We start from the raw sequence: 23,790 nt of genomic DNA, 5'->3' as shown, positions 1-23,790 counted from the left end.
AAATTGCTTGAGAAATCCTGTTGGTTGAGAGGGCCTTTTAGGAACCCTAACATTGGGCACATTCACAACTTCTTGCCAGGGCAAATTTCTGATTAAAGGCTTTTTGCCTGATGGGAAGAGTAAACCATCTTCCCATAGGAAGGGTACATTGTTCATACCCCAAGCAGCTAAATCAAAAGTAGTACTGATATTAGGGTTGCAAGAGGAGCAGGTTGTTTGGGCTCTTCTGGGCAAGGAAATGGTGTACAGTAAGAGGAAACTTCAAAGTTGAGATGGAAGGGTGGGGAGGAAACAAACAAAAAAAAATTAGAAACTGTAAAATATGATAGGTTTTCCAATTATATAGGGATGTATATGGAATAAAAAGGATTACTGTTTTGAATTAGATTTTTTCTTCTTTTGTGGTAAGGTACAATTAATGTTTTTGAACAAGTTTGATGGAATGCAATACTTTCTACACTTATTAACTGCTTATATGAGGTTATGCACAATAAAACCGAATACACATAGCTGAATAGACTTTTCATCTGAACATTGATAATGTTTAAATGTTCCATCAAGACTATATGTTTTATGAAGCAGATGTGTGCTGACTTGTTGATTGTAATTGAATAATTGTCACAGCATAACTTATTTTTCTAATTTGCTCATTGTTGTAGATGCAATGAATCTATGCCTGAGCCTGATTACACAAGGTTTGGAAGAAACTGCTTTCCAAATGTTGAAAACCTTTCCCACATTCCAGTCTGAGAACCAAAATGGGGATTCATTAGATCTTGGTAACTTCTTCATCCGGCACTGCATTAATCTAGACAAGGTGAGACAGAGTAATTTGGTGTTAATCCCATAGTATCATGGTGCAAATGCTTGACAAATCGAAATTCTCATTGTTGTCACTAAGTTTATTTAGCATATATTGGTAACAGTAAATGAGGGATAAAAATTATACTCAAGCCAATACATGTTAATGTTATGCTTGTTATGTGATATTCTTAGTTCACCACCTCAAAATGCTCTCATTGCAACTAATGCCATCAGTATTTCACTCGAGCGGTACAGAGCCCAAACTACTCTCTCCATAAACCACTCCATGGTCCTCTGGGACTGCCGTAACATGCTGTTTTCCTATTTGTCCCAACGCAGCCAGCACAACACTAGCAATATTTTTTGCCTCCTGCGATTGCAACTTTATCTCCAGAGTAGCCCAAGGTTCCATTCTTCATTCCTTCTTTTCCTTTGTTTATATGTTGCTCTTCCATGATATTATTCATAGGCGATTTGTCAGTTTCCATATGCATGCCGATGACGTCCAGCTCCATTGCTCCATCGCCCCCTCGACTCCACAACAATCTCTGTGTTGTTGGACTGTGTGTCCAATATCAAGTCATGGATGAGCCAAAAGCTCCTCATATTGAGCATTGGGAAGCCCCAAAGCCAATTTAGTCGGCCCCTGCCTTGTGCACTGAGCCCTTGCCCCTGAATTCCACTCCTTGGCTGAACCAGTCAGTATGAATTCTTGACGTCCTATTAGATCATGATGTGTCAAACCCACATCCTATTCATTAGCAAGACCACTTCCAACTCTGCAATATTGACCACCTATATCCTTGCTGCTTGAAACCCTTGTCTGTGTTGTGGTAAGGTACAATTAATGTTTTTGAACAGACATGTCTTCTCAGAGGCATCCTGAACTCCACCATACACAACATTCAAAACTCATCCAAAATTCTGCTGCCCGCATCCTGTCCCACAGTAAGTCCAGCTCACCGGTCGCCCCTATCCTCTTGGATCTTTATTGACTACCTGAGTACCCAGCTTTCATCAGTTTACTGTCCCCACAAAACATCAAATTCAAAATTTCCACCTTAACTTCCAAATGTAAGGTTAATAATACAGTAGTGAACCGGGGCTGAATACAGAAAATACAATGGCCTACTCCTGCTCCTATCTCTTATGGTCTTATGGAGTTCCAAAAAAGGGAATAAGAGGGGCAAAGAGAGTATGAGAATAGATTAGCTGCCAACATAAAAGGGAACCCAAAAGTCTTTTATAAACATATAAATAATAAAATGGTAGTCAAAGGAAGCGTGGGACCAATTAGGGACAAAAAAGGAGATCATCTTGTGGAGGCAGAGGGCATGGCTGAGGCACTAAATGAATACTTTGCATCCATCTTCACTAGAGAAGAGGATGCTGCCATTGTATCAGTAAAGGAGGAGGTGGTAGCGATGTTGGATAGGATAAAAATGGATAAAGAGGAGGTACTTTAAAGATTGGCAGTACTCAAAGTAGAAAAATCATCTGGCCCAGATGGGATGCATCCTAGGTTACTGAGGGAAGTAAGGGTGGAAATTGCGGAGGCTCTGGCCACAATCTTCCAATCCTCTTTAGATATGGGATGGTACCGGAGGATTGCAAATGTTACGCTTCTGTTCAAAAAAAGGTAGAGGGATAAACCTGGCAATTACAGGCCAGTCAGCCTAATGTCGGTAGTGGGAAAACTTTTAGAGACAGTAATCTGGGACAAAAATAATTGGCACTTGGAAAAGTATGGGCTAATAAATGAAAGTCAGCACAGATTTGTTAAAGGAAAATCGTGTTTGACTAACTTGATTGAGTTCTTTGATGGGGGTAGTGTGGTTGATGCTGTATATGTGGACTTTCAAAAGGCATTTGATAAAGTACCACATAATAGATTTACTAGCAAATTTAAAGCCTCTGGGATTAAAGGGACAGTGGCAGCATGGATACAAAATTGACTAAGGGACAGTTGTTATTCAGATGGGAGGGAAGTATAGAGTGGTGTTCCCCAGAGGTCAGTATTAGGACCACTGCTCTTTTTGATATATGTTAATGACCTGGACTTGGGTATAGAGGGTATAATTTCATAGTTTGTAGATGACACGAAACTCGGAAATGTAGTAAACAATGTAGAGGAAAGTAGCAGACTTCAGGAGGACCATATACAGACTGGTGAAATGGGCAGACACATGTCAGATGAAATTTAACACAGAGAAGTGTGAGGTGATGCATTTTGGTAGGAAAAATGAGGGGTAATATAAACTAAATGGTATAGTTTTAAAGGGGTTGCAGGAACAGAGAGACCTGGGGGTGCACATACTCAAATCTTTGAAGATGGCAGGACAAGTTGAGAAGGCTGTTATAAAAGCACATGGGATCCTGGGCTTTATTAATTGAGGCATAGAGTACAAAAATAAGGAAGTTATGCTAAACCTTTATGAAGCACTGGTTAGGCTACAGTTGGAGTATTGTGTTCAGTTCTGGGCACCACACTTTAGGAAGGATGTCAAGGCCTTAGAGAGGGGGCAGAAGAGATCTACTGGAATGGTGCCAGGGATGAGGGACTTCAGTTATGTGGAGAGACTGGAGAAACTGGGGTTGTTCTCCTTAGAACAGAGAAGGTTAAGTGGAGATTTGATAGAGGTGTTCAAAACCATGAACGGTTTTGATAGAGTAAATAAGGAGAAACTGTTTTCAGTGGCAGAAGGGTTGGTAATCAGAGGACACAGGTTTAAGGTGATTGGCAAAAGAGCCAGAGGCGACATGAGGAAACATTTTTTTACGCAGAGAGTTGTAATGATCTGGAATGCACTGCCTGAAAGGGTGGTAGAAGCAGATTCATTAGTAACTTTCAAAAGGGAATTGGATAAATACTTGAAGGGAAAAAATTTGCAGGGCTGTGGAAAAAGAGCGGGGGAATGGGAGTAGTTGGATAGCTCTCCCAAAGAGCTGGCATAGGCACGATGGACCAAATGGCCCCCTCCTTTGCTGTCCCTACTATGAAACTATGAACTTACAGATCCCTCCATGGCCTCATCTTACCTTGCAACCTCCTCGATTCTTATGTCCCAGTTCATGCTCTTCGGTCTTCTAATTCTAGCCTGCTGTGCATGCCACTCCCATATACTGCTCCATTATTGGTGGAAGAGCCTTCAGGTATCTCAGCCTCACCCTTGGAACTCTCTCCCTAAACCCATTCAATTGCTACTTCTGTTCCCAACTTTAAAAGCCTCCCCAAAAACACACTTTTCAACCAAACCTTTGGTTATTTCTCCTAACTATTCCACAGCTTAGTGCTCATTTTTCCTCTATGAAGTGCCTTTGGACATTTGCTATGTTAAAGGCTTGCTGTATAAATGCAAGTTGTTGGAAGTATATATGTGTTAATTCTTCTGTTGGATGCTTTTCACAGTTAAATAGACATGTATGGTATTAAAAAAAAGGTAACTTGCCCATTATTACACTTTGCTGAAATCCTAGTAACAACTCTGGTTCTATTTGTAGTATGGATGCTTTTTTTAAGGAACAAATTGATTTCTATTTTCTCCTCTTGTATTCTAGCCATTGGACAAGCTGTGTCAGTTCTGTGAGGGACTCAAGGAGGCCAATCTGCACTCGACTCCTTTTCAGTTTGCTCTTTACTGTGCTCTGGATGCCAAAAAAACTGGTATGTATTATAAGTAAAACTTGAAGTTTGGAAGACATTGATTGCAATAACTCTGCACATTTAACAACAGTACGCAGGGGCTTAAGTTTTGTTGCCAAATTACAAGTATTTATGCCTTTCATCATAGACTTAGGTGAAGTTTAAAATTCTAAACCTTTAAGGAGATAGGATTTCCATAGTCTTAAATGTGGAGGTTTAGAACATGTTAAACTGGAGTTTGTGGGTGAAATTTTTTCCTGCTTTTTTTTTTAATCTCCAACCCAAAATCTCTACTATGCTAGATTGCCTCCTATAATTGGAAGGGAACTATTTAGGTTGGTGCTACAAATTTTCATCAAAGGCCATAATCTTGACAACCAATCTTAATGCTTCAACATACAGCACAGTGAAATGATGGGACATGAGTTTTATGTAGGAAATATGTGAGAACAGGAAATTACTACGACCAGACTGTCCCCAATTCCTTCTCTTAGCATTTACAACAAATTGCAGTTTCCAAAGGGTGGGCCTGCATCTCTTGTGATCTGAAACTTAGAATCTTAGGTGTTCTGTGAGTGGGGCTAACATGTTTCGGGTCTAATGATTACCTCTGATAGGTGGGAAATGGGATGTGAGACCATACCATTGAGGGCGAAACTACAATTTGAACTTAGTTGTATGAATTCAGTTTGCACAAAAGCAAAAGAAAGCATTAAGACTAGCTGCGCAAGGAGACTTAACGTATGAGAAAGATTTAAATCAGCTTACAAGAATTTCAGAGTATCTTCTCCAAAGCAGGTTTCCCTTCGTCCAATAAATTGCAGGAGTTCCTGGTATGTTGGTATGTGGCAGTAGCGGCATTCCTGTTAACACCATGCAGCCCAGCACAGCTATTTACGATCTATATTAACGATTTGGATGAAGGGACCAAGTGTAATGTATCCAAGTTTGCCGACGATACAAAGCTAGGTGGGAAAGTAAGCTGTGAGGAGGACACAGAGTCTGCAAAGGAACATCGATAGATTAAGTGAGTGAGCGAGAAGGTGGCAGATTGAGTATAATGTGGGGTAATGTGAGGTTATTCACTTTGGGAGGAAGAATAGAAAAACAGAATATTTTTTAAATGGTGAGAAACTATTAAATGTTGGTGTTCAGAGAGACTTGGGTGTCCTCATATAAGAAACACACAGTTAGTATGCAGGTACAGCAGGCAATTAGGAAAGCAAATGGCATGTTGGCCTTTATTGCAAGGGATTTGGAGTAATAGAGTAGGGAAGTCTTACTACAGTTGTACAGAGCTTTAGTGAGACCTCACCTGGAGTACTGCGTACAGTTTTGGTCTCCTTATCTAAGGAAGGATATACTTGCCTTAGAGGCGGTGCAATGAAGGTTCACTAGATTAATTCCTGGGATGAGAGGGTTGGCCTGTGAAGAGAGGTTGAGTGGAATGGGCCTATACTCTCTGGAGTTTAGAAGAATGAGAGGTGATCTCATTGAAACATTTAAGATTATGAGGGGGCTTGACAGGGTAGATGCTGAGAGATTGTTTCCCCTGGCTAGAGAGTCTAGAACTAGGGGGCATAGTCATAAGATAAGGGGTCGGCCATTCAAGACTGAGATGAGGAGGAATTTCTTCACGCAGAGGGTTGTGATTCTTTGGAATTCTCTACCCCAGAGGGCTGTGGATACTGAGTCATTGAATATATTCAAGGCTGAGATGGATAGATTTTTGGACTCTAGGTGAATCAAGGGATATGGGGATTGGGCGGGAAAGTGGAGTTGAGGTCGAAGATCAGACATGATCTGATTGAATGGCGGAATAGGTTCCAGGGGCTGTATGGCTTACACCTGCTCCTATTTCTTATGTTCTTATGTTCATTGCCTTTGACATAACTGAAACTGAACTGAGAAATAACCAACAGTCTGCGGTATATAACCCGGATTAATGGGCTTCTGAGCACAGAGTTGTCAATTGAGCCATTTTAATAGAGCAGACTTAGCAAGATTCACTGCAGTGCAATCTTGGTGATACAACTGGTAACTACGCTTCTTTTCAATTCATATGAGGCTAAATTCATAGGATGGGGAAAGAAAATGTTTTGTTTTTTGCGGCTTTCTCTTTTTCGTTGGAAAATAAAGCAGCCATTTCTTTTTACGGATTGATGTTTACGTTAAAGTTAGCGAAGGAAAAGTACACAGTGCTTCGAACAAAATTAAATCTTGCATGAACCAGTGTTGTTTATCTCCCTAAATATAAAATTGGAATTATTAAAAAGGAAATCATCTATATATTGCATTTGACTGACATATGGTGGTACCTGCAGTTTGTGTTTCCGTGCCAGAAGTCTTGGAAATGGGACATCATTTTTATTCCAGTATCTATCTGTTTAGCACTTGTGAATAATTTATTATTGTAATTATTTAGCAGTTAATCATTTCCTTTTATGTTTCTAGGACTATCAGTTGAGCTCATGAAGATCATGCAGAAGGAAGGTTTCCCCGTTAGGCCCCATTATTTTTGGCCTGTGCTAGCACAACATCAGAAAGAAAAGAACATACAAGGTTTGTGATATTCTAACCCTTTTCATTTGCTGAATATTTGCTATAAGACCAGCAACTATTTGCTATGTGACCCTTGAATGGGATAAGTGAGTCGTATAGGGCAGATAAGAAAGCTGCAACAGGATCCTAAGCAAAAGATACTGATCCCAACTGGGAAGTACAGTTTTGTAGCAGTAGTTTAAAATCTTGGTTCCTAATCCCATTCCAGTTCCCCAAGTAACTAATTTATCTAATGTGTGCCTGCATTTGTTAAGAAGTAAATAAAAATGTTTTTGTTTTTTAAAGAGGAACATTAATTAAAATTAACTTCCATATAAAATTAATGAATGATTACTTTTTGATGGATGGATTGCTCTTGTATTTTTCACATTTTTAGACATAAGAAATTATTCTATCCGTAGCTCTTTGAGACAAATGCTTGTTTATAGGTGTTAAGCTTTTTTTAAAAAAAATGTTGAACTCTAGAGCAATGTTCATATAAAAATGTCTCAATGTTTTACACAGTTAATTATATTTTGGAGTGCAGTGATTGATGTAGGCAAAAATAGCAATGGTTCTGCGTCAGCAATGTCTCACATACATCAAGGAGATGAATACCTGTCATTTTTTTTTTGTTGGTATTGATTAAGGAACTGGATATTAGGCAGAGCACTGGGAGAATTTCCTGCTTTTTGAATAGTGCCATGCAATCTTCAATATCCACCTGGACACACATCTGGCTGGGGCCTTGCTATAATGGATGGCACCTCCAACAATTCAGCAATTCCACAGTACTACACTGGTGTATCACCACATAGATTATATGCTCAAGACTGGTGTGAGATTCAAACTCATAACTCTCTGACCTAGTGATGAGGGTTCTACCAGCTGAGCCAAGCTAGTATTACTCAGTAGTGAAAGAATATAGATTCCAAAGCTTAGTAACTCGTTGGCTAGGTGCTTTATGAAGATAGATTTATGCCTCTGGTATGTACATTCATTGGGTTTCCGATGTTTTACTGGTTTACTAGAAAAGTGGCAGTGGACTTTGTAGGTATATGTATTGATGACTTGCATTATCTAGTGTATGTCAAGTCATGTTTTACTGATCTCTGAGTGTTGCCTTTTGATTGCACAGATTTACCAACTGAAGAGATGTTTAGCAGTGCTGTGGAGATGTTGGTTTGCAGCTGCACTACAGCTAGTATAATTAAAAGGACTGTAAGGCAGACCCACCATAGAAGTTGTGTGCATTATGACGAGTTTGAGATGCTATGTTACACTTTTAGTAGGGTCCTGACTTTGATTATATTTCCTTTCAAGACTGAGTCAATATGATGGCTTTGTTTTTGTCCTGAAGGATAACTCATGCTGGGTTGCACTTCCATGGGCAGTGGCAACCCTCTCGAACCTTGCTCAAGTGGTGGTTCGTTGAATGAATCTGAACAGTGAGTTGTAGGAGCCATACCACCTAAGCTTGATCTCATGCTGAACCATTGTCAGCGAAGGCCACTGCATCATGGTCAGGAGTGGGATCTATGTCCTTTTGTAGCTAATTGTGCCAGAGTTTTGGCTGCATGGGCTCAGGAACATATCACATTGTGCATTTACCTACTGAGCCTTTGTGGAGTGGTCTGAGACTTCCTTTCAAGATGTTTCTTTCTTTTCCCTCTTTAGTCTCCCTGTACCATATGTTGTCTCAGTCAAGGGGATGTTCCTCATTTTTACAATGGGCCGGATTTTGCAGTGAGTGGCGAACTAGACTCGCACCTGTAAATTAGAGATCCATTCAGAGCGGTGCCCTCTACAGGGCATCTGGGAACAGGGCAAGCAACTGTGTGTCTCCTTAACCAGTCAGAATGAAGCATTGTTAATGAGCAGCACAGAGACTGAACCAGGAAGTGTAAGTTAGAATCATAGAAGTTACAACATGGAAACAGGCCCTTCGGCCCAACATGTCCATGTCGCCCAGTTTATACCACTAAGCTAGTCCCAATTGCCTGCACTTGGCCCATATCCCTCTATACCCATCTTACCCATGTAACTGTCCAAATGCTTTTTAAAAGACAAAATTGTACCCGCCTCTACTACTGCCTCTGGCAACTCGTTCCAGACACTCACCACCCTTTGAGTGAAAAAATTGCCCCTCTGGACCCTTTTGTATCTCTCCCCTCTCACCTTAAATCTATGTCCCCTCGTTATAGACTCCCCTACCTTTGGGAAAAGATTTTGACTATCTACCTTATCTATGCCCCTCATTATTTTATAGACTTGTATAAGATCACCCCTCAACCTCCTGGTGAATTCAATATCAAATAAGGTACAGTAAGCGAAATAAAGGGAAAGAAAGATTGGATTAAGGGACAGAGATAAAAGAGACAGAAAGAAAAATGTTTAAAAAATGTTTAAATTTTGTTTTTAAATGTCCAACAATAATTAAAAGCTGAAGGAATGAGACTCCACATTTTTCAGTGCCAGAAAGATTGTTTGGCAGTAATTAAGACTTACCATGCTGTTAAAAGAGTACTTACACTGGAATGGACAAGTCCTAACTTTATTTGGCGAGGTAAGTACAGGAGCTTTCTGGCGTTCAATACATTTGAATGGTGAGTCAGACAGCGAGGTGCCATTTTTGCGCAAATTTTGGTGGAGCAGGGCATCTCGGCCAGCAACTTCCGGATTTCCATGTTTAACTGCATATGTGGTGGCCAGAAGTTGTTTTCCGATTGGCACATAAATAAAGGTGAGCACTGTTAGCCTCACCGTTATTTATATAGCAAAATCTGGCCCAGTGTCACTCTGAAGGTGGTAGTGGCTTGGGGTGAATTGTTCTTCCAGTTTGCTCTCTTAAGAAGTGCCTGGACTCGATTCAGTATTCTTTCTCCTCCTTGACCTCATCCCCTACAACGGCATAGATGAGATCAGGAGCTCGGTATATGGAGAAAAAAATTTGGGTTTGAACCTGTGTCCTATCGTTTTATGGTGCATTGCATCCAGCCTGCTTTCACTGCATTGCTGTAATGTGTAATAATGTAAAATGAAACAAGTATGCAGAACGTTTCTTAATTAGTACACTTAGAGCATCATTTGAACTGCAGTGAATATTCTAGCACATTATAATGATCCTGCAGGATATTGCCAGTTCTATGATAACTTCATCCAGTTCCTATTTTGGGACATTTTTGTGCACTTCATTTTTTGTCCTTGCTTCTTGAAGCCAATCTTTGACAAATCATCTGCCTACTTCTGTCCACCTTACAGAGAATAACTTAGGGTTATTTCCAAAGTGGTCTTAAAGCGTTGAAAGAATCAGTAGCTTTATTAACACAAAAAGCGATCTGATCACTGCGTTTAGATTTTTTAGTTTGACTGCTGTTAACATATTGTGTCCAGTATTGGGCACCCTTTAGGAAGGATGTCAAGGTCATAGAAAGGGTACAGAAGAGATTCGCTAGTATAATACTAGGTATGAGAGGCTTTAGTTATGAGGAGAGACTGGTGAAACTGGTGCTCTTTTCATTAAAGCAGAGAAAGTTAAGAGGAGATTTGATGGAGATGTTCAAATTACGAAAGGTTTTAATAAGGTGAATAGGGAAAAACTATTTCCGCTGGTTGGTGAGTTGATAACAAGAGGGGATAAATTTAATATCATCAACAGGAGAAAGGGAGATGCTAGGAGATTTTTTTTATATGGTGCATTGTGAGGACATGGAATGCTGTACCAGAAACAGTGTTGGAAATAGAATATGTAACAGCTGTTAAAAGGAAGTGGATACATATTTGAATGGGGAAAAAAAATAAAAAGGTAAAAAGACAGATGATTGGGACTAGGTGGATAGCTCTTTCAGACAGCTGGCACTGGCACAGGCATGATTAGCCAAATGGCCACCTTTCTGTGCTGTAAAATTCTATCAATTCTGCGTTGAAATCACTTCCATTGTACACTTTTTTAAAAAAACACTATAATTCAATGGTTTCCTGAATTGCCAGTGGTTTTCATTGTTTATGCTGACTGCCAGTTTGTTTGATTTGTCACCATGTTCATGTTGAGGGATTTGTGTAATTTCTGCAGGTTAATCAGTTAAAAAAATTGCATTTGATTACCTGAAAATTCATTATCACTCTTGTTCAAGGTAGGGAATTTTAATATAAATTACATATTTTCTTGTGAAACTAAATTGTCCTTCTGCACATCAGAAGCTACATGGAGTTTATATCATTTTTTAAAAAATGTCAATTTTATCTCCCAATTTTTAAAATATAAGTTTAGCCAATTTTGACTTTATTTTGTCACCGAAATTTCAGGTCTATTCTGAGTCTCTAAAGCTCTTGAGTAAATATTATGAAGTGTATTGCATGTCTCAGCCTAGACACTGAACGTCAGGCAAAGAAAACATGAAAGCTTGTTGCTTCTAGCTCTTTGTTATTTAATTTAACTGTCATTTCTTTCCCATAACTGCTTTTCAGCACTGTTAGTTGAAGGCACATCTGTTCCTATACTTGTCAGAATTATAAAGTGTAAAAAAGAGAAGCAACACTTTGCCTCAAACATTTGATAAATCTGTTTTTTAAAAAAATACTAAATCGTACAGTATATTAAATAGGAAATGAATTACCCAATGTCAAAAAAATTTTGGTTTCTGGTTACCCTGATTTATCAGATGTTCAACCAAAATTCTGCTTTTCTTTTAAAGACTTTTTTTATTATTGTGACATGGACTAAGAACGGAATCGCCTGTAACGGGTAGAAATTTGTCCATAGAAAGAGGGAAGTGTCAGTCAAATAAAACAGAGCTAGAAGCAATGAATGCTAAATGTTTTCTTCAGTCTGATGTGTAGAATCTGTGTTTAGCAATGTGATGCACTTTGAAATACAGTACTTAAACCACTATCGGCGTAGCTGTCTTTGACTTGTTGCGTTGACAGGTCAGATTGTTTCCTAGCCTGCCACCTGACTGTGCCCCACTGCGACAGTACTCGGGAGTTCCTACTTGTTAAGAAAACAAACATTTTCCATCTGATTTATTGCAGTTCCATGAGGTGCATTTTAATCAAGTGATATTTAATCTTTCCAATCTGTAGGTTGAAATTTTGCACAGAACTATGTCACTGGTTTAATACTGTCAATATTAAATAATAAACTGTTTGTCTTTGTGAAAACATATTTAGATAGAGAGCTGAAACTTTTTTTTCTTTGGCTGCCTGTTGTATTCAATATACACAGGAATTTGCAAGAAGCATTTTAAAAAACGGATTGTTTTTCAAAACATAGGCTGCCTGTTGTAAGAATATCTCAATGGTTGTTTCTAGGGATCTATCTGAAAAATGTTAAATATATTACATCTCCTGGACTTCCAAATTAACTATTAGCTTTGGAGAGTGCCTATGTACTGAGGTGTATCAACTTAGTTCAACCTGAGGACAGGTCATTGCCTACTCTCCTAGGTGAGGAAAACTATGTGGGTGAAATGAAATGGGAAGGAAAAAGTTAATTTTATCATGCACCAAAAGAATTGCAAATTTTTCATATGACAAAAAAATTGAATTTGACAGAATGGCCTGAAGTTTGGACTGTGCAGCCTATTTGATTTAAATGTCTTATTTATGATCCTGTTGTCACCAGGCTTATTTAGTCTGTTAGTACCAATATGATAATGGAAAATTGCACTTAACCAGATACAATTTGTTGTTGTACCAGTGTGCTGCTTGTGTGATAACTCACAATCTCAAATTGCACCCATTGCTGCTACCACCACCAGGAGTTTGTCCTGCTTTTTTGTAATTCAAATTGCTTTCTCCTTGTACAATTCAAAGCTTGGAAGGGCATAACTATACTGAGTGATTTTCACAATTCAAGTGCTTATAGTTATGAACATTTTGCATGCCCACCATGACACTTTGGAGAAATTTCAGTGCTGAATGAGCTGTGTAATTTGGAAATTAATTCAGGACAAGGATAACTAAAATGCTAAATTTGGCTGAATAAAATGGTTATTTGTGTGGCAGTTTGAGAGTTTGCTAGCAAGAAGAAGCTAGTATTATCAACCTTGGTAGAGAAACAATTAGTTTTTAATTGCTTTGGTTGCAGCTAATAAGGTTGGATGGTTTTTGAGGGTCGATAGGGTGGGCTGAGAAGGATGGAATTCATAAATTTAAATACTTTGTTATGATGTGATAAAATTAAACTGAGATACAAATTATAGGAAGTAAGTATCAGAATAAAACTTAAGGGGGGTACAGAGCACCCTACTTCCATACCCTCTTCCCAATTTTGTGTCAGGTATGGTTTGATAATTTTCATAAACCTGGTCTTATTGCATGTTTATGGCTGTAAATTAATTTAAATTAACCCAAAAAGAGAGGTTTTAATTACTGTAAGTGGTTAAAAGAATGACAAGTGCATGGTTGTCATCAGAACTGGTCGTAAATGTTACGGTAAAACGACTTTTTATAATCAACGAATTGTAATTATACACATACTATACAGTATTCTTGGAAACAATAAAAATTACAACAGTAAAATTGTAGCACTGGGAAATTATTGTGAAATGATTAAAATTAAGGTCTCGAGTTATACAAGAGAACATTTGAAATAATTTTAATGGACTTTCTTCATTCCAAAAGGTGGGATTGATGCTTGGGCTTTGAACTAAGGCATTTCAGATCTGAGATATTTGTAGCTGTCTGCCAAGGATTGCAGTTGACCCTTTTCACCATTCTGATTTGTTCATGTTCATAGTGTTGCTGTAGAAATAATTTGTGTGCATTATGAAGCTGTCTGGATTTTTTTGTTTACAAGGTTCTTAAATAGAATTTAATTGACTGGCATCTGTTTTGAACAAGCTTTAGGTCTGAGAAAAGGTCATTTTTTTTATTCCCTCTCAGACAGTGATTAGTAATCCTGCATCTGTTCTGTAGCTGTAGTTATGAGGGTCATTATGGAGAGAGGTTACTGACTGAATTGTTTGTGTACTGCTAATTAGCAGTAGTTTTTCATTAAGTGAAGAAGTTCTTTCCAAATAAGCTGTAGTACCATTAGTTTGAGATTAAGTGGAGGTGCTGAGTGGCGTCTGAGCGTAAATATAGCGACAGCTAACAAATATGTTTTTAACATGATATGAACATCCTTCTTTAGAAAAAGATGCTGGTTCCTGATATAAAATTATTACAGACCTTGATGAACATCATTTCTTTTTTTAATGACAACAATGATTAAAGCATATTTGCCTGGTGTTACTATAAAACCATTTTTCAACAAAATACTGTTGGCCATAAAGGCAGAACTTTACTTCAGAAATGGCCTGAACATTTTTAAAACTGCCTTGCACTGTGAAGAGCATTTTTAAAATTTGCATGCAAAGCAAGGTTTGAAATGTCTGAATCCAAGGCACGAAGGCCTGAATAGCCTTTTTGTCTTCAATCATTATTTTAAAAAAAACCTTTTGTTGCTATGAAAAAAATCCAGAATCATAGCTTAAAATTAAGTTATTTTTAGATATGTATGCCATTAATAAGTGTCTGTTTATTGATACTCCCCCCACCCCCTTTATTGAAGTATAAGGCCAGTTTGACAAATAACCTTCAGACTGTAAAGGAGCTTCTGTAAGTATGTACTGGTTTACCTTAAATTTTTCTCTTTTCCAGCTCCTCCCCCCAAAAAATACAATAATGCATACATACAAAAATGAATATGGAGTTGTTCTAAGGCAAAATAGGAAAAGTGGTGTGACTTTAATTTGGAGTGACTTAGCCCCACATATACATTTGTGCTCAAAGGGAAATCACTTTGGATTATCAGCACTGTAGCGCACTGCATAAAATATTGAAGGCTACTTTACTTTCTAAAGGTGGCACTCCGGGCTAGAAGAGCTTTAAGCAAATTTTAAATTTACAAATAACTGACAGAGGTAGCTGATGAGCTGTGAACAGCATATGCTGCCTTACTTCAAAGATGTCACATCAGCTGACAAGTCCTTTCTTAATAACAGAATTGTTGCATTTGCTTCTGATGTGATTTAAGAGGAAAGGAAGCATTTTTGCTATGCTGGGAGTGAGCTGTAAAGTTTTGTTGTGTTTGAAGTCATCTTTCAAGTTAAATTGAAAGCAGCATGTAAATCCAATGGACAGTTTCTTTAATTGTTCTACATTTTTTTGCAGTGAGATTATTTTTCCCTTTCTGTTGTCGCAGTGAGTAATAGGAAGTTAGAGGTGAAGTATGCAAAGGGGCTGGATTCAGAACCGAGACAATAGATAAAGCTCTTGACATATCTGTTTTATAATTTAATACGGTATAAAGAGTGTAGATAATTCTCAGGGAGAGCAAATTTGTTTGTAAAATGACAGCTAAAGGTGGTTTAGATTGGACAGTGGCTGTCAAAATGCGTGAAATGTTCTCTTGACCTGTTGAGTTATAATTGTGATTTTGCGATTGTACGCATCACCACTCTAAATCAAAATGTGCATTCAGCTCAGTGATGGGTATTCTTTCTCTTCTGTCTCCTCCCCCAAAATAAATCTGTTGTAGAAGTAGGGTGATGTGGAAAACATTAAGTGGGTACAGTCGTGATTATCCCCAACTGTTAGTCACTCACTGTTCATAGACAATATCATCTGTGATTCGAAACCGTGATCCTGTAAGTGCAAACTTAATTTTCACTAGATCAGAAATTAGAGACGAAAGATCATTTGGCCCATCTTAAGTCATTCATCCAGAGAACCTATCTTCCCCCACCCCACAGCCCTATGCACCATTCAAATGTTTCTTAAATAACCCTAGGGTTTTAACCTGCACTACATATCCAGAAGCCCATTCCACAAGCTGATTACATGCTGTGAAGAAACGCATCAATTCTGAATTTGTTTTTTGTTTGTACCTGTACCCCATTGTCCTTCTGTCATGATTTAATTGCAGCAATGGTCCAGATTAATCTTTTCTATACTGTTTACTATTTTGTATTCTCTGAGGTTCACTCAGTTGCCTTCTTTCAAGGCTTAAAATAGCCAAATCTCAAAGATCAATCCTCATAACACTGTCCTCTAACACTAGAGATTAACGTTGTGGCTCTCCTCAGCATTGCCTTCAGAGCTTGTGTCTCAGTGACTAGAACTGGATGTAGTACTTAAGGCAAGTCCTGATGACAGCACTTTACAGTTTGAGAATGACTTCCTCTAACTTGATCTCTACTGTACTGACTATATAGTTCATTGTTCTTTTTGTTTTGTTGAGTGCTGTTCTACAGTGATCCACTTGTTCATTTTGTTTTGTTGAATGCTGCTCTACAGTAATCGACTTGTTAAGTACCAAACCTGTTAAGATTCCTAGATGCCTTTTAACTTCATCTTTAACTACGGAGGCGCCATTTTAAATGAGACATTAAACCACGGGCCCCATCTGCACTAGTGGTGGACGTAAAACATCCCATGGCATTTTTCCAAGAGCAGGGGAGTTCTTCCAGTGTCCTGGTTTATATCTATCACTCAACCAACATCACACAAAATAGATTATCTGCTCATTCATCTCATTGTTGTTTGTGGGTCCATCTGGTGCACAAATTGGCTGCTGCTTTTGCCTACATTACAACAATGATTACACTTCCAAAGCATTTCATTGGCTGTAAAGCACTTCAGGACGCCCTGAGGTTGTGAAAGGCGTTCTATAAATGCAAGTTCTTTCATTCGACACCATTCATGAAATTTTTTTTTCTTCCTACGTGCAATACTTTGCAGTGGCCTGTATTAAAATTCATCTGTCACAGTTTTGTCCACTTACATAATTTATGTAACTCATTTTGTAGGTCCTTGGCTGGCTTCTCAGATTCACTGATCCCCTCTAATTTGGTACAGTGTGAATTTGGTCAGTTTTCATTGGTATTTTTATTCCATGTCCTTACACTGATCCCTGGAGCATTCCACTTAGCACTTGAAGGTGGACAACTAGGACAAAAATTTGACACTGTTTAAATGTTTTGATAATGCTTGAGCTCAATTGTTGTAAATGAAAACAAAATGCTGCAAAAATACAGCAGTGAGCATCCGAAGTGGAAATGCAGAGTAATATTTTAGGTGGAACTTGTCATCAAAACTCTGTTGTGTTGGATATGAAATAGTTTCACTAAAGGCTCGGGGTGACGTTGTACCTTAGCATCTCTTCAGAGGGTAGAGAATGAAATGTATTTAATCAGTTCCTGTAATCTATGTGCATTGACAACTAAATAAAGTATTATGTACAAATAACTATATGTACTAATTTACAGGGACCATAGAAGTACTGAAAGCAATGCAGAATCTGGGAATAGAACCTGATGTGGAGACCTATGCAAACTACGTGCAGTCATCATTTGACACCGTCGAGTTAGCTCGTACCCAGCTTGAGGTTTGCATCAATAATGTCTCTTAATGAACAACAACTTGCATTTATATAGCGCCTTTAACATAGTAAAAATCCAAAGGCGAAGACAAATCCACATGACGCGTTACAGAAATGTGCTGCCATTGATGAAATTGCATTAAGATAGATTATTATAGTTTCTAATTCTCTAAACAGGGCTACAGAATCATTGTAGGAATAGAATAAGATAGGAAATTAGCAATATGTTTAGAATATTTAATTCCTTTATCGCCAGGATTGTTTTTGAATCACTGTTATTAATTTAGTTCATCAACTTCAGATGCAGCTATTTGCCTTTATTGTTTTCATTTAGTTTTTGTATTTTAACTATTCACTGAGGTCATGTGTATTAAATTGCACTACTGATATTAAATAAATGTAAATGGATAAAGAATTTTTTTATTTGTTTTAGAAATGGCCAGATTGGCACTCATAACAAACTTTGGCAAATTAACAAGCATCATTAAGTGTCATTTGCACAACATAGATCTAGTTAATGGGTCAATTAAAGTCAATTAACATTATTAGTTAAAATAAGGGAAAATGCATAGATCTGACAGTTGTTTTGTCTATAAAGGAAAATGGATGCCTGGTCAACACAATTGGATTTCATGCCTCTGAACTGAGAACAGAAGCTTTAAATGGACATTTGGACAAAGTTTATTCTATGTGTAAGTACTAGAATGTCCAGAACCGAGGCCTTTTTTTCCAGATGGGATTTTAAAAATAGTGTTATAAACATTGTGATATATAATGAGATCGATCTGGCTTTTTTTAACAAAAAAGTCTGATTTAAATACGAGGGCTGGGAATTTCCTTAGAGCTACTCTCGCTCTGCTGGGGTTCGCGCTGCACTTCCGGTGGAGTTACTGCACTGGAGCGGGAGCAACTTTGAGGAAATGCACCCCCTAGGATTTTGCAACTTAAAATCAAATGTAGACATAAGGCACAATCGTCACGAGTAATAATATAATCACAAACACAAAACTGGTACTGACATTTGATTTGACACTGGTGTTTTAACTAATGAAAATGTTTGAACTTTTAAAAAAAAATACGATGATTAGTCAATCAAAATTATGCTATAAAAATATGTAGCGTTTAGAGAAATTGACGAGGAAACTAATGTATTCAATATTGTAATCTACATAAATGAGTTGATCTATGTCAATGCAGATTCCTGATCTTTTTGTAATAGCATCTATGGAGGCTGTTACAGTGCTGCTGCTTTTCTAATTTGCTGATGGGCTTGCAATGCAATTTCTTTCCTTATCTCCTTGATAGTAATAATATAAAGTTAGTGCTTTAAAAAATGAATGAATAGAATATTCTTCTAAAAAGATGTCTTGTGCACCTACCGTGATTTTGGTGCTGGCTGTTTCAATTTGCTATTTTTCTAAATCTATGATTTACATTTCTCTCATGGCAGTATCCTCACCCAAAAATCCTGCAGTGGATTTGAGTAGTTTCAGAGGGAGTCTTATTTTAGGATTCAAAAGGTAAGTTGATACTATATTAAAAAAAAACTAGATCATTTGAACAAATTTGAATACTTGAGGAACCAGTTAATGCTGTGTGTTATGGGTACAATTGATTAGGTTAAATTTAAGTTATAGGGCTGTGTAAATGCTTGCATTGGTAATTAAATATTCTACCAATTACTGTACTGCAAATTTGGTATTTTAGCAGAAAAATCATTTTCTTTTTATTAGGGTCCCATCTGTTGCAAAATCAGTATTGACTGACTGCTGAAATGTGCTTTTTATATTTACCCAGCAATTACAATACCATGCTCCAGTGAAGCGCAAATATTATGTTTACATTTTAATATCGTTTGGTCAATCATTCAGATATTCTAAATGATTATAAATATGGTGCAACTTCTTGCATGACTGTGCATTATGCATTTTTTTAATAGAAATGTGTTAACATGTTGCTGACAGAACACCAGCTCGTTTAGCCTGAATTTCTTTATTCATTAATATGTATGTCTGTCCATTGCCGACCTAGTGAATTTGGGATCAAAACTCCATTTTTGTGCTTGATGGCGTTCTTGCAATATCAACTCAGTCTTCTATGGAACAGACTCTGAATAACCTGTGCCAGGTGTACGTAACAATGAAGTTGAATATCTGCTTTGAATAACTGAATGACAAGTTGATTTGTTGGTACTCTAGTAACTCTGAATGAAACATCTCTGCCATAAATGCAATTGAGGAAGGTTAGAGTGCTGTAACATGGAGCTGTGTGTCACTGTACATATCGGATGATGTCACCAAGACATGAAGAAGAAGGGCCAAGGATAGATAGGGTCTGCCAAGGTGATAGTTTGCGTGGACGGGAAGCCATTGCTCAAGATATTCTGGCTACATTCGGATAAGTGAGAATGGAACCAATTGTGGGCAGTCCCACCAAGCTGGACAACGAAGGAGAGGTGTGGTTGACCATGTCAAAAGTTGCTGAGAGGTCAAGGAGCGAGAATGGACCTTGGGTCACAATCACGGAGAAAGTCATTTGCAACCAGTAGGGCCGTTATGGTGCTGCGTGAGGGACGAAAATCAAATTGGAGGGATTCAAACAGAGAGAGCTGCGGGATAGATAGGAATGGATCTGGGATTTTGGAGAGGAAAGGGAGGTTGGAGATGGAGTGTTAATTTGCAAGAATGGAGGGTGGAGATTTTTGAAAAGTAAGATGACTTAATTCTTTGTTTTCTTGTTGTTGATGACTTAACTGATTGTTCCTGTCCACATAGCTTTTTTAGAATATTGGCTGTCAAACTTTTTTTTAAAAATCCTCTCCGGCACTACCTCTGACTGGGATATGGTTCCGTGGGTGGCAGCAGCTCCCTCAGTGCATTGCCCAAGTGACTATTCTTCATGTGTGGGACTAGACAGTGAGTGTTGGCAGGCTGCTCTACTTTGAAGAGTATAGTCTCTCACTGTTAAAATATTGTTTGTGCTCTTGCACAATCGCTCTCTCTTTCCTGCCAAAGTTGCTGGAGAGTGATAACGAATGGGAACTCTGAGTGATTTTTCTTTATCCTCCATAGCCCAGGGCCATTCAAGTCAACTGTACATGCTCCAGTTGACATCAGTTTACTCAACATAGATTCAGGTCTGCATGGCAAATTGCATAGATCAGGAAATATACAAAATGGTAGCGGTGATGTTTTGCCCACTGTCATTTCCTTTGAAGTGAAAACATACTATGCTTGTTGTATTGGATTATATGTCCATGATCTGAGAGATTGTAGAAAGTACTTATAAATAAGCTTTCCTTATTTATATTATTGGCCATAAATGGCTGCACAGTCTCCCTAAATGCTGCCATCAACGTAACATGCACTTGAATTTACCATCAAAACTTCATATTTACAAATACATTTTTAATAATTTTGTTGTGCTTTAGTGCAGTACCCTGCATTAATGCAGTCCACCTTTCTAACATTGTTGAATGTTGAGTAATTCCATTTACGTTTAGAAGCCTAAAGTGTGAGGCCCAGAATATGTGACCTGTTCTCATTTGCATCACAAATGGTTATGGAACAAATTTTAACTCTAATAAAGAATGCAAACCCTGTGCAATTTTTGAGAGTTAGGGTTCTGTAAAATGTTAGCACCTACTATTTATCAGTACTTAATTCTAGTTCTTGGAAATCTCATGGGAATGAAAGGATTGCTTTTTTTTTCTCAAGTGCTTATTTACAAAGAGCTTTTTTTTAAGGGTATGAATTCCCCCTCTCGGTTTTGCTGGGACTTAGCACCGTGATCAAAATTTACATTTGAGAAAATTCAAAAACGAATAAGTAAAATGGAACGGAAGAGCTGTGGTGCCTGCCAAGTGACACGAGTTTGAGCAGTTTGGACACAATTGGATGTCGGAAAGAGTCCACAACATAAAACTGCACTCCACGATTGTCAGCTAACTCATAGTATAAAAGTATTGGCGAGGCAAATGGAAATAATGAGGAAAGTCATTTGGGATGAAAGCATATTATGGGAGTACAGCAGAGGATGGCCCACCCTGCACCCGGTCCAAACTATACAACCTTTGTCCAGACTGCCTCTACTCCATACATTACAGCCCTAGTTCATACTTTACAATGCTTGCCCACCCTGCCCGTCATCCATTCTATTTAGTCCTCGTCCACCCTTCTCCTAGGCCATACGGAACAGCCCTCATCCACCTTGCCCCTAATTCTGACTGTACAACCCTCAAAAAGGAGCACAACATTTATCCAAACAGCTTAGATAGGGGAAACATTTTTTTGGTTAAATTGGTGACAACATTACCATGAATTTTAGTTTTGGTTCTGCAATTTGGTAAAAATTTAAGTTGAACCATTTGCTGAATTGTAGTGGGAGGTGGTCGGACGTGTTCTTTTTTAAGCTTTTAAATGTACTTTCTGTAAAATTCTATGGTTGTTTATTAAAATCTTCAATTTAATTGAAATATGATTCTTTATGTTCTACTGCCCCCTGCAGGTCTAAAGATATTGATTTTCTCACCAAGGTAAGTGCTAACAAATAACTAAATTCACTTAGCTGCATGTCATACCAATATAGTACAAACTGTGTAAACATAAAGTCCTTACTTTAATCATTCAAATATAGTAGGATATTGCGAGGCATCAAAACCCTAATTTTTCTTCATATAAATTTTCTTCTGCCTTTTAATATTAAATCGGAGACGGTACATGATTCACTACTCTGTAGAGATGCAGTATTTATATGGGTCACTTTTAACCCTCTGGCAAATTCTGCAGTGTTTAATTACTTTAAAGCTGACATGTGCTAAAGGTTATTGTAAGCATTTACATATTTTGTTTTTTTAAAATTTGTGGTCATTAACTCAGTATTAGGATACCTAAATAGATTTTTCTTAATATGAAAGTGCTTGTCCTTGGAAGAGGTTCATATTTTGTTCAGAATTTTATTTCCTAAAGCAAATCAAGCTATTGAGTAGACCTTGTTATGTGCAGCATTTTACAGATGAAATGCCACAATGTACTGTTGATTAATCCTTTATAGAAAAGTGCTTTGTTATTTAGAGAATACAATTTCAAACACTGCTTGTTCGTGCGTTCCTCTATCAACTACAATATATGATTATTTTGTCTTCCCAGATAACGGAATTGTTGTACAAAGATGAGCGTTATTGCCAGAATCCTCCAGGACCGATTGGTAGCGTTTCAATTTCTTTGATTGTAACTCGCCCACAAATCCGTTCTATCTAATGATGGGGCTTGAAGGATTACAGGAGTAACAATGATTGCTTTTTTTTTAAAGTGAAATTTTTAAAGTGTGTGTTCAGAAAACCTTTAAGTATCTTTCTGCTTGATGTGAACTTTCTTATTAATAGAAAACTTCAACCACTTTTGTATTTGTAGCTTTTTGATCATTTTAATTTTAAATGAGAAATTCATGGGTTTACTGAGACTCAATAGGTGTTTATGCCAAATGTTGACATTGCAGTTATGATATTGAAAGTATGTTGGTGTATATCCATGAGTTTTTTTTTTGGTTTGGCTTCTATTCAGTATTCCTTGCACCGAGTTGTTTGCCTTATATACTTCTAAGCAACGAGATCCACGTGTCTCAATGATCATTGTTGCCATTTCAGACACTTAAGCCAATTTGACTTCTTATACCAAATGATTTGTAATAGATTAATCTTGATAATGTGACAATCTCAGTAATTTGTGGAACGATTGTCTTGTTTTTCATTTTTATTTCTTCCTTGCAGACGCTGTTGGCTATTTTCTTTACAATTTGATTGACAGCATGAGTGACTCTGAGGTGCAGGCCAAGGAGGAGCATTTGAGACAATACTTCCATCAGCTGAACAAGATGGTACCATTTCATTCTAGCTACATAATGCATGTCCTGTCTGACATGTATCTATTATACTTAAAATTGCTGCTTTTAAGTATACTAGATCTCTTTTAATGACATGGCTGAAGTTGGAGAAGCAAATTACATTTCAAGTAATTCCAGTTATACAATTTCTAGACAGTTCTTTCAATAGCATTTTTTTAAAATTTAAACTTTTTTTGTTTCTTTCAGGATATTGTAATCCCAGCAAATATCTACAGAGGAATTCGAAATTTGCTGGATGCTTACCATGTCCCTGAGTTAATTAAGGTGGTTTACGATAAATTTGTCTTTTCCTTCATGTATATAGATTGTTCTGCAAGAGAAGTAGTTGCCTGTTATGTTTATATATTGTATGGTTTGAAATATCTTTTCAAACTTGTATATATGTAGAGGATGAGGAAATGATAGCTGAATGGGTAAATGCACCACAGCATTGGTCACTGAGCCATACTGGTTAGGAAGGCCGTACCTTAGATCTGTGTCTATCCTCAGTTAGCTGATCTCTGCTAAGGTGTCAGTGGAGGTGGTGCAATTTGCC

At 37.8% G+C, this 23,790-nt stretch overlaps 1 protein-coding gene across 1 annotated transcript in view; it reads left to right on the top strand.

Moving 5' to 3' along the window:
• Window positions 1-23,790, top strand: part of lrpprc (leucine-rich pentatricopeptide repeat containing) — a 113,335-nt gene that overhangs the window by 23,596 nt on the left and 65,949 nt on the right. The window contains exons 9-18 of the mRNA XM_067988772.1: window positions 660-817; window positions 4,363-4,468; window positions 6,902-7,009; window positions 17,242-17,360; window positions 17,953-18,046; window positions 18,805-18,874; window positions 21,861-21,888; window positions 22,502-22,559; window positions 23,122-23,228; window positions 23,442-23,519. Of these exons, the coding sequence (XP_067844873.1) occupies window positions 660-817; window positions 4,363-4,468; window positions 6,902-7,009; window positions 17,242-17,360; window positions 17,953-18,046; window positions 18,805-18,874; window positions 21,861-21,888; window positions 22,502-22,559; window positions 23,122-23,228; window positions 23,442-23,519 (926 nt within the window). The remainder of the gene's footprint in view (window positions 1-659; window positions 818-4,362; window positions 4,469-6,901; window positions 7,010-17,241; window positions 17,361-17,952; window positions 18,047-18,804; window positions 18,875-21,860; window positions 21,889-22,501; window positions 22,560-23,121; window positions 23,229-23,441; window positions 23,520-23,790) is intronic.

This window comes from Heptranchias perlo, chromosome 8, assembly GCF_035084215.1.
Source record: "Heptranchias perlo isolate sHepPer1 chromosome 8, sHepPer1.hap1, whole genome shotgun sequence".
Taxonomy (NCBI): domain Eukaryota; kingdom Metazoa; phylum Chordata; class Chondrichthyes; order Hexanchiformes; family Hexanchidae; genus Heptranchias; species Heptranchias perlo.
Note: the sequence above shows the minus strand (reverse complement) of the source record. Positions and strands in the feature narration are given on the sequence as shown.